Source organism: Lissotriton vulgaris, chromosome 6 (assembly GCF_964263255.1).
Source record: "Lissotriton vulgaris chromosome 6, aLisVul1.2, whole genome shotgun sequence".
Lineage (NCBI taxonomy): Eukaryota > Metazoa > Chordata > Amphibia > Caudata > Salamandridae > Lissotriton > Lissotriton vulgaris.
The window spans coordinates 432060394-432072839 of NC_141694.1; the positions used below are offsets into that span (position 1 = coordinate 432060394).

The 12446-nt window shown below is 42.2% G+C and overlaps 1 protein-coding gene across 1 annotated transcript in view; it reads right to left on the bottom strand.

The window, feature by feature from the left end:
- The window catches only part of COL21A1 (collagen type XXI alpha 1 chain), a 271502-nt gene that overhangs the window by 167610 nt on the left and 91446 nt on the right, over window positions 1–12446 (bottom strand). The window contains exon 3 of the mRNA XM_086925214.1: window positions 2984–3107. Coding sequence (XP_086781340.1) covers window positions 2984–3107 — 124 coding nt within the window. The remainder of the gene's footprint in view (window positions 1–2983; window positions 3108–12446) is intronic.

Here is a 12446-nt window from a genome sequence, read left to right on the forward strand (position 1 = left end):
GTTGATGGCGGCGGCAGGCTGGAAGCGCTAGGAAAGGCGCTGAGTCAGGTAGGACGCTATCAGTTTTAAAAACACAACTGATCAAAGTACGTGACACCACACAGATTGTAACAATTTTAAAAACACAGCAAGTACCTCCAGCGTCCCGGCTTCCGCCTCAGGACCTGGGTTCAGGGTTTCTGGTAACCGCTCGAAAATCAGCGGTATATATAGCCAGGGATCAAGGGGGCGTGGCCTCGAAAAGGGGCGGAGTCAGCGTGCACGCCGTTGTTGATGGCGGCGGCAGGCTGGAAGCGCTAGGAAAGGCGCTGAGTCAGGTAGGACGCTATCAGTTTTAAAAACACAACTGATCAAAGTACGTGACACCACACAGATTGTAACAATTTTAAAAACACAGCAAGTACCTCCAGCGTCCCGGCTTCCGCCTCAGGACCTGGGTTCAGGGTTTCTGGTAACCGCTCGAAAATCAGCGGTATATATAGCCAGGGATCAAGGGGGCGTGGCCTCGAAAAGGGGCGGAGTCAGCGTGCACGCCGTTGTTGATGGCGGCGGCAGGCTGGAAGCGCTAGGAAAGGCGCTGAGTCAGGTAGGACGCTATCAGTTTTAAAAACACAACTGATCAAAGTACGTGACACCACACAGATTGTAACAATTTTAAAAACACAGCAAGTACCTCCAGCGTCCCGGCTTCCGCCTCAGGACCTGGGTTCAGGGTTTCTGGTAACCGCTCGAAAATCAGCGGTATATATAGCCAGGGATCAAGGGGGCGTGGCCTCGAAAAGGGGCGGAGTCAGCGTGCACGCCGTTGTTGATGGCGGCGGCAGGCTGGAAGCGCTAGGAAAGGCGCTGAGTCAGGTAGGACGCTATCAGTTTTAAAAACACAACTGATCAAAGTACGTGACACCACACAGATTGTAACAATTTTAAAAACACAGCAAGTACCTCCAGCGTCCCGGCTTCCGCCTCAGGACCTGGGTTCAGGGTTTCACTTATGAGAGGCATCCAACATCACTGCAGTTGACTACTCTTTTGGTGGATTTCAAATGTTGTTTTTGAGGAGCAAAATATGTATACTTGTTATTACCCACAAAGAAAGGCCATCCAACCAATTGCCGCGCCTACCCACAATGTTCCACACATTGGGATTCGGTGCACTCTCACCGAGTGCTAGCCCTTGTATGGTACTGTATGGTACTGCTGCCAAGCAGAAACACATAGAGTAAAACAATAACGGAAGGTGCACCCGATGACAAAACAGTCAAAGTCTCCAATTGTAAATAATATTCTTTAGTTTACTTTTCTTTGTTCCATATTCATAAAAAGAGTGACTGTGTTTCGTTTCATTCAAAGAAATCGCTCCCATTACCTATCGTGAGATGTGACGCCAAACCTTCGACCCCTGACACGGATTCTGGTGTCATTTTGGGGTATGTTATACGCAATTCATTTGGGGATTATCATATCCATATTGCATAATGACATGTGGACATTAGGACAATGAGTCTCCTGGGGCATGTGGATGCTATTACACAATCATCTAATAAGATAACACATGTGCAAGTCTTGAAAAAGTTTAATTTCTTTGAACACAAAGTGCTGGATGTTTTTATGGATATGAAACAAAAAAGTAAAATAAAGGCCATTCTGTACAATTGGAGACTGTTGACTATTTGTCATCGGGTGCACCTCCCTTTACTGTTTCAATTTATGGTTGCATGTATGTTTTATGTGTTATTTATTCATTGTGGTCTTGCAATGATGCATAAAATGCTTTACATTTAGTATTTGCAAGGGCTCCATTCTATAATTAAGCATTATAGCCTGCTGCTGAGAGATAAACTGGTGTTAAGGACACCATACTCCAATTACAGGCCTGAGCCACAGGTGAGGGACCATAACAAGGGATGCGAATTTTATCAACATGGATAGCCCAAGGCAGAAGGGACATTATGCTGATAGAAAATTCCACCATCGAAGCATACAATGTTGAAGAATAAACACGGGTAAACCAAAAGGCGAGCATTATAGTGTTGGAACAGTAGGCCTAGATCAGTCATTGCTGACCTTGAGCCGCTTCATTGTCTTCAGTGGAGGTCCCAACACCCCAAATATTTCATGCATAAATGGCTGTCTCTGTCACTTACTTGGCACCCAGATGATTCTATATAATTGATGCTTCCACTGCAAACAGCAGAACAAGAAATGCGTGATAGATGATTTTAAATATGTTTTCAAAATGTTTCCTTCAGTCATTTACTGCACTACTCTGAGCATCCACTTACTATAAGTGATGATTGATATGGTCATGGGAATTATGGGATTTTTTTATGAGAGCATGAAATGTTGGTATATTAGGGGTCTAATCTAATCTAAGTTCTAGCAGCTTTTCTAATGTATCATTTTCTTCTGATTTCCACTTCTTCGATGATTGTTCTAGCATCTTTAGCTGTAGCTCATGAGTTTTTCTACAAACACCATAGTTTAAATATTCTTTTGACATCTGTCTGTATCATTCACATTACAATATTTCTGCACAAAATACAAAAGCTTTATTGTTCAGTTCATAAGTATTAGCAGAAGCATATTCTCAAGTAGAAAAAAAATGATTAATTACTATTTTATCAATATCATAGTGATTGTTAACTAACATATTTTCATCCTAGTTATATTGTTCTTATTTGTACTTTATTCTCTTAAATAACAATACATTTATTAAACTAACATAAAAGGGGACTGTTTAGAGATGGGTGGTAACAGAAAATCCCCTGCTTACTGGAAGAAATGTTCAATCCAGATACAAATCCACCTGCAGAATTTCTTCCATGTGTTGGAGGAAATTTTGCTACTGGACTTAATACCTTCTTCTAAATTTGAGTTTTTTTTTAATTACAACCCAACTCTAAATCCCCCTTGCACTTTCCAGATCCACATGTAAAAGGCAGTTCAACCAATGATTTGACCAATTACGTATGATTTCAATTACCTTGTCTTCCTTTTCAGATGAATATTTGGATTTATTCGGAAAGCTGAGACCTGTGCATTAGAACCCTCAACTGTGAGGACAGATGAATCTGAGGATAATCTAAATTCTTGAAGAAGATCAAATACTGCAAATAAAATGATACATTTATTAGCACTTTTATAAGAAGATAAGAAATTGTTATTCTTTAAATGGGCAATATAAGATTTTAAAAAATATGCCTAATTTCACAAGAGGTCAATGATATTGCATGTCCTGCACTTAATGGTAAGAAACAAGCTGTTTCATATTTTCTATATCTTTTCAATATCTTGCTTCTTATTAGGATGTGTATTTCAGAATTGTGACAGAGAAGTGTGTATGTCACCTTGAAGAACCGGGTTTGTAAACCCAGCGGCGCCAGGGGCACGCCCAAAGTCTTGGGCTTCACCTGTCTTGGTATACAGAGACACGGAATACTTCTGGGTGGCGTCAGAGACCAAATTTATTAGCTGCAGCTAGTAACAGTAATCCCAGCAATACAATACGGTGTACAACTCAAGAAACTGTTCAATTTGTGTAAGGCAAGACATCCCTTTTTATGCCAAAATTCACAATACGAGTACACACCCATTGCGCAAAATTCTAACCAATAAGGTACATTCTCAAACAAAGTATCACATAGCAAAAACCCTCAGTTTACATTGCCCCAACCCACAAGTTAATTATTAGGAATGTCCCAAATCCAATCTCATAAAAAACAGAGCTCCTTCTCCTGAGTTTTATGAATCATAGGTGATGTTCATATCCCAAAGGGGACGTTCACAATAATGGAAGGGATTTGCAGTATAACTAAGAGATTGTCAATTCCACAATGGATAAACAAAAAGAGTGAATCAAGCAGAAAGTAACTCCTTTAACCAGTAAGGTAAGATCCTTAACACAAACAGTAGATACTGTATTAAGTCAATTGAGAATGAGACGTACTGACAACACATATTGTTCCTTAGATAAAGCTGGGCAAGGCAAGAGAGAAAGGTAGCTCCCAGAGGCGTCCTCCCAACTGTGCAAGTTAATATGAAAATAGGACCGGTAAGGACCATTAATATCAGTAATTAAACCACTGACTGATGAGGGACGAGTAAAGGATAAGCATCACATAAATAATTTTTTTCCCTAATAGGATTGAAATTGGTCCATTTTTATCTAATCCGAGCGAAAGTCTGACAATACCGATATATAAGGTAAAAGCTAGTATTACTGGATATCTTACTAAAGACAATGTAATATAGAACCAGTAACCAAACAAAAGGTACATTTCTTTCTAGAACAAAAGATAAGAAAGAAATATGAGCAGATGTAAACAGGCTCACAAAGACTGACAAAACAGATCCAGGGAATAAACTCACCTGGGTAAGTTGAAAAATACCTGTGGGTGGGACTGAACAGTAAAGAAATGAACCAAAAACCTGCCAGTCCCTCTTGTTAATTTAATAAACACCCCATGTGTCTCTATAATATAAGACCATGGTACATTTTTGCCCGCCAGGCATTCCTTCTAAATTATATGAAAATGCAGAAAGTCAGAGATGCATAAAAATGACAAAGTAAACCTTGGATTGCAAGATGTTAGGGTTACCAAATATTAGGGGATACATTAATATGTTTAGTAAACTAAGTGCAATTGATGTTTTAAAAGGATGGGACCTAATGAAATGTACTGTGATATGTTTTTATAGATGTGACAAATCAGGGAACGAGTCCTGAAGAAGGTGCAAGATTAAAAGAGGCACCGAAACGCCGCGTCGACAGTTTGTTCCTTTAAATCTATTGACCAATAAATATGATGTTTTAACATGTTTGTGGAAACAATGCTATAATAGCATCTTTTAACTATACATTTTTTTATAGAGTGTTGTATTTTTGCAAAAAGTGAATGTGTATTTCTTGTTGTTTCTTATAACAAAATTGTGTTATTATGAATTTTAAACTTTATAAAATAAATGAATGACATTTTAAAGAAAGTTGTTTGGGTGTATATGAAGTTCTTCATGGTACTCTTGGGTCCTAAATATATCTAGTTGTAAATTTGGTAACCCGTACAATACTGCAAATCCCTTCCATTAATGTGAACGTCCCCTTTGGGATATGAACATCACCTATGATTCATAAAACTCAGGAGAAGGAGCTCTGTTTTTTATATGATTGTTGACCTAATCCTTTTCCTGACAGAAAGGGTAGCTCCCTACTCACAACTTTTTGGATATCCAAATCCAATCTCCACAAGCCGGACAAACCCATAATTGAAAGCACAATGCATGTAATGAAAGAGCATAGGAAAGGAAACAATGACAGATAACGATCAAGATAAAGCATGTGTAAGGAACCTAAAAGTTAACGATGTCCTGAACCTTGTTTGGCAATCTCAGACAACAATCAACCAAGGAAATTGGCTTAACGAAGTCAGTTTCAGATGAAGGGGTCAGTTTCTTACAATGCACCGAAGTCAAGAAAAGGCCTAGTTAATAAGTGCATGAACATCAAAGCTCATGCAACTTGGTTCGTTCAGTTACCTCCACGGGCCCACGGGCCTACGTGATGGCAACACAAAATGGAGGCATAAACAAAATGGAACCCATGTTCGAAAACGAAGTCTCTGAATACGTAATGAACTCGCTAGTAAACATGACGAATTCACTCCATATTAGCCGCACTCACTAAATACGGTACAACATCACCAAAATCGTGACGGAACCATGACCTCGCGAGACAAGTCAGGATTTCACAGAACCTCAACCTCCAGTGTGGTGGTCGTTATATGTGCTCCATGTGGTCTATCAGTCCATGCACCAGCTTCAGTAAGACACGCACATGCAAAAAAAATTGTATTCACTATAATAGCAATCTGCATTCCTTATGGAGCAAAAGGCCAGAGGACCATCTATGCAGATGGGTGCAGTTTTATTTGTAGGGCCCCTGTCGCCAGGTTATTTAGATTTAACAATGTACTCACTCTTACTCAAAAATGCTTTCTTTCAGTTGACATGGAAGGCATTCAAGACACGTTAAAACACTGATGTGGGAAAGGCGATGCCGAAATCACAGTTTTAAAGGAAATGTCTGGAGCACGGGGGACCATGGATAAATGAGCTTGAAAAGCCCTTCCTGTAAAATGAACCACATGGAGTATGGAACTGACTGACAGGAGCTTGGTAGTGAATATGGGTTTCACTACTTTTATCACGGAGTTTTAGAAAGCGTGACCGTGACCCCAAAGTATCAGAGCATTTTACATAGCACCAGTTGTGTTACATGAGGACACATTCATTTTTTTTCCATTGGAACGGAGAGATTATATGATTTGCCCAGAATTACAGGATGTTCGGCGTCGTTGCTGAGACTCGAACCCAGTTCCCCAGATTTGAGGACGACCGCCCTAGACATTAGGCCAACTGCCCACCGCCCAAATCTAATGATACCAGGTGTTATAGGATGTCTCCAAATGTAACCCCTTTAATCGCCAATAGTGGTGCTGGACAATCTGTGGTCCTTTACTTCAGTGGAAGTCCTGCCACAAATGACCAACGCTTTGTGCACTGTATCATTCCACGCACTTCTCTCAAAGTATGAATTAGAGATTTAAGATGCTTCTAGTGTTCTGATAAACCACCTCTGAAAGTACTACTTGAAATGATTTTCGAGACACTCATCTGGATCAAAGAGAGCATTCTGTGGGTGCAAGCCTTTGAATGCTAACTTCAAATTACATAATAAAACTATATAATTTCATAAATGATCAACATACCTGTACACACTTACAAAGCACCATGACATTGTGCAGCACTTATATACCTCAGTATACATTAGAGACGCTACCTCACAATTCGAATTCATGGAACTGGGAAGCCAATCTACTGGACTTTACAGCTGCGATCTTGCAGCCATTTCATTTCTCATTCAATGAAGTTGAACATCTGAGTCCAACCTCCTACTGAGAGGACCTTTAAGGGACTGAGGTACAATATAGGCATAGGAAACTGGAATACTAAGATATGGGGAGAAAGCAGTCTTGAGAAGAGGTGTGGCTACAACATATAGAATTATATATGAGTGGCAGTAAAAAAGGGGTGCTGTTTATAACCAAGAAGTTATGGGTGACATCAAATAGAGAGCAAGATAATGCTCGAGTTTTCTATGATGCACCTCAAAACCCTGAGATATAAAACATCCCATTAATTCATTGCCATCCATAAATCCTTTTTTGTTATGTTCAGCCCTTCTACTTCCCATTTCCCTGTTGTCCTTAGCTGTACAGCAGTAGGGGAGTCACAGGGAAAACATGCACAACACGGGCCCGCGCCCGGCGTTCTGGGGCTGCCTCGCATTAAACCTGATGTACTGCCATCCCTTTCCTCCACTAGCCACATTTTTAAGAAAGGTACCTGGAATCCTGCCACTTCCCTCCACCTCTCACAAAACGTACATTATCCTCTTCTACTCTATTAAATATTAATTTTAAAAAACTAATATTTTCCTTCTTTACACACAACACCCTCTGCATTTACGCTACCGCCTTTACTCCAAATTGGGAAAAAATCACCTGTGGCCTTATTATGAATATGGTGCACTGGTCCGCTCTGCACCACAGTAAACATCATGGGGCATATTTAAAAGCCCCTATTGCCACCACAACACCGCTGCCTTGTAAATAAGGCAGCCTTTCATGCTGTACTTAGAGTGAAAGAGGAGAGCAATGGGTGTTGGGGTTGATTTTGACGATGCCCTCTATTTAGAGTGGTGTATTAGGAGGCAGCACCAAAATTAAGACCCGGGAAAACCTGGTATTAAACAGGCAAATTGAGGAGCAATGCTTTATTTCTCCTCGTTTTTGCCGTTTCCATTTGTGCTGCGTTGTGTAGCACACATAGAAACAGCAAATTGACGTTAATTGTTTATGTGCCAGAAGGTGACCCTTCCTGCACATAAACAATAAAAAAAAATAGATTTCTAACTTCTGTGTGTGCTGCATTAGGCAGCACAAATAAAAGTTACAAATGCCATTTAAAGATTGTTTATGTGCAGTAAGGTCTCCTTTCCTGTACATAAACAATCTTCCCCTCAACGCACACACCCTTGTACTACAGTGCAGGATTGCCTATGTTGGCGCTAGGCTGCTAAATTTAGCGCCAGTAAAAGCAGAGCTGAACCATATTGATGTAAATGTGGTGCAGCCCAGCATTTCTGAAGTGGCGTAACGCAGTGTTAAGTCAAGGAGGTTAATGCTGCGCTCCGCCACTTCGTTGTAAATATGCTTCCATGTCTCTCATGACAAATACGTTGTTTCAGTAGAATCATAAACCTGTGTCTGTACTGGGAACAGTACATGAGTGAAAGATGGATGTCCTCGGTAGACATCCCCTCAAGCAAGAGGATGCAGTGACCGACTGCACACACCTGCAGGGGGATGTCCAGGTCATCCCTGGAATTCCCTTTACCATTTGCAGGAACACTGCCAGGGGACATACCTCTCTATGGCAGACAAACAGTGCACCTTCTACAGTCTGTTTTTTCTAAACGCTAACATCTGAAATATAGTGGGGCACAGGAGCAATAGATTACCTCATTTGCACGAGGCCACTCCCCCCATGCCAATGAGTGATTTGATTTCATTGATTTGATTTGATTTGTCAATTTGTATAGCGCAACGTATGCCCGAGGGCGTCTTGGCGCTGGATTTTGGCCGGACATATGTGTAGACGGGTTAGAGTCATATTCCAATGGGATTCCAACAGATCAAATGGAAAATAGCCATGTTTTCAGTAAAAAATGTGTGCATGCCCATTAGGATAGCTGTGGGGCACTTTCAGAACTAGCATAATCTGTATCACTGAATGATCCACACAAGCTTCTTTGGCATCCACTGGAATACCAAAGTGCTCAAGGATAATAAGATGCCGACATATATTGTTGTGGTCCTGGGACACTTTCTATAATATGGCGACAGGGGTCAGGAAAGTGAAGGATATCTTCAACAGCCTTCTAGACTTCTCACATTAGCCTAACCTTCAATGACTCAAGATGAAAGAAGGTCTACTATCTAAAAGGCTACCTCCCTTTCTCCCCCTACCTGGACACAGGCCAATGACGCACTACTTAACTCTTACACAGCTATCTAAGATAATCCCTAATGTGTAACGTGGGAATTTAAGAAGTGTCTGACTACATCAACAAGCCATCATTCAACATATGCCAGCACAGTTACAACAAAAAGGTCCGGAGGTACTTGATAAAGAAAGTAGACATGTTTCACTATTAATAATTAGAGTATCCCAAGAGCCAAACAATGGGAATGGATTTTCATACCATCCATGCAATATACCAAACACTTAAGGTAGTGTGAGCACTTCCTGATTTTCTGTATTACAAGCCATGCAATAACACACATTGAACTATATAAAAACCTGTTTTGAACTTGGGGTGGCCTGGGCTCTCTTCCCCTGAGGGTCTGTTGGTCGATCTGAGAGACTGCTTGCCAGAAACCCCTCTGACTGTGTAGCATATTGAGGTAGAATAGAACCTCTTCAGTAATGCCTGAGGGCTGACTGTCCCCCCTGTCAGTAAATATGGTCTTTATCAAAGGCAAGAAAAACCACAACCTAAGAGCCATACGGACACGCTCCGCTAACAATCCAGCCACGTAGAGCTCCACCTCACAACTCCGCATGACCCCACCAAGCTGGAACTGAAGAAAATGCACCTCTCACAAGAGCTTTCATGGAGTTTTTCTTTGAATAACTATAGGCTAGCCTACAAGTGAGAAAGCAGATCTTTATTCAGGAAAGGCAAGAGGTGAAGTAAGACCTTAGCGCCAATCGTGACAGGGTATCCACACTGGAGCATTCTGAAATAGCCTGAGGCAGTGGAAATTGAAATCCTGGAACAGGAGGTGGCTCACCTTCAGGAAAAACAACTGGATCTACAAGCACATACGGAGGATTTAGAAAACCATTGCCCTCTGAATAATGTTAGAAATCAAGGGGAGCGCACCGGCTCATGAGGGGTCGGATGTTTAGGGGTACATATGTTCTTTGTTCCACCAAATACTTGGTAGGGAGGATATTCTGGAAATTCAATTTGAAAAAGTGTACAGAGCAGGCAGCCCAAGGGGAAACAGCACAAGGCCTCCAGATAGCCCGGTCTAAGAAACTGGGTTGTTGATTGACAGGTGTGTGTGCTCTGGTCAAGCAGCAACCACAATCCTTGTTAGGGTGAGACGAAAGCCAACCCTAAATTAGCATGTGCTCAACCCTCCGGTAGCTTGGCACAGAGCAGTCAGTCTACTTTAGAAAAACTGAACAAACGTTAACAAATAAAATACAACCATAACAACAAAAATCCAATCACCAGAACCAGAGCTATGAATTTTCAAAGATTTTAGTGTAAAATATCTAGGATTGGCCGGAGCTTGCGAAATTTTACATGGCGGAATTTCGATGAGTTATCTAAAAACTCTGCGAGGTTCTTTGAATTTCTAGAGTGGCGGAATTCCACCAGTGCCACTTGTTTTCCACTGGAAGGGCAGGGTACAGCCCTGCTGCCCCTCAGGTGCCTTATGCTCATAGGCCGGGAGTGCAATAATCTCGCTGTGGGTTCATGGGTGCCTGTCTTGTCTTCAGATTGGACTCTGCAGTCTGGCAGCTCATGCTACTTATATCATCACAGCATGCCAGTGATAGGTAGACTGTTGCACACAAGGGAAGTCTAAAGCCTTATCATTATGAACTCTTGGCACAGCCTAGGAAGCACTGAGGATTGCATGGGGAGTTGCCCCAGGGAGGATCAGATAGAAAATAAATGCTCAGGAATCCCTCCCAGTGTTGTCCAACCCTGGCAACCAGGTGTCTGGTTTCCTCTTGCCACCATGCTCCTACCCTCATGCTTTTCCCAGCCTGCAGACATCTCTGTCTCTCTCAGGTTCCAGGCTACTACAGATTCTGGCTCCACTGCTTCCTGCGGTTGCACACACCGGCATAGCATCAAGGTGTGTTTCTGCCTTCCCCGCCTTGCTAGGCCGTAGGGGTTGCGGAAAATCCGTTATATACTAAAATTCTAACAACATCAGCCTGCTAGAAAAAGCACAGTGAGCGAAAGAAATGGGTCCAACACAAGCCAAGCCCACTAAAGAATGCAAAAGGATGGAAAGCGTGGGTAGAAAGAAGATACATTGATCGCTGTATTTATGATCATATGATGTAATGTCTTCAAAATAAATGCAATTTAGGATTTATTGGCAAGACAAGTGGATTGGGACCTTGGCAAGCGTTAATCACTCTAAATCCACCCGGTGGCTGGCGCCACTTTCTTCCTTTGTGCCACCAGGCTTATGACAAATGCATGCTCTGACACAATAAAGCAGGTAAACCTGATAGTTTGTGAATAAGGCAGCAATTCCTTTATATGAGGATGCAATGCAAATTAACAACCTGTTCAACACTGTCTTACTGTGCAGGAAAACCTTGTACAGTAAGGCTATTCTTGTCTGGTATTTTCAATTTTTCAATAAAGGCTTTCCAAAAAGGGTGAGCAGCCATGACAACGCGGGCATTACCCCGCGCTGCCATTACGACGCTGCTTTTACAACGCAAGTCGTTCCAACGACTTGCGCTGGAGGGCGCTGTTGGAAAAGGAATAGTTTAATTTTCTATTCCAACACCTTCCCTACTGTAACGTGGGCTGGAGTTGGAATAGAAAATTAAACTATTCCACTATCCAGCGCCTACAGCGCCAGTCGTTCTAACGACTTGCGTTGTCAAAGCAGCGTCGTAATGGCAGCGCGGGGTAAAAGCCCACGTTGTCATGTCATAAATCCTCCAAAAAGCTGTCATCCAGTATCCATCCCCCCTTAAACTGCTGGAGTATGCATAATGCACCCAGAAGCATGCTAAATTATTCAGACGACTTACCTATGCAGATGCATTCCCTTTGATTCATGTTTTATTCCTGGTTACTTCTAGGACCATAAAATCTCAAGTCACTAAGAGCGCCTAGTGACCAACTTCATCTGTTTAAGAACTGAATGCTGGAGCAATGAAGAGGGTCAGTCACCTTCATCTCTGGTGAGAGCCAGGGGCACCAGGCTTTCTGCAGGTGGCAGACATTAAGTAAGGGCACTCCATCAGTCAGTAATACGACAGCCTGAGAGCGCACCACCACATATGAAAGAGGGCCTGCATGAGCTGCGTGTAATGGAGCTTAAATTACAGGCTGTTTCTGTATGAGTTTCTCTGCCACAGGCCATAAGGCCTGCAATCTGTTCATCATCAGCTCTCGAGTGCACAGGAAACTCAGGCGCTGAAGGACACAGACTCCTCATGTCACCAGCCTATGACTAAAGGTACTCCTAGGTCAAGATGGCACTGCTTCCCCCCTCACGGAGATGCAGACCATAAATGAGCATAACGGTAAACTCCGCTCCACCTCCAGATTT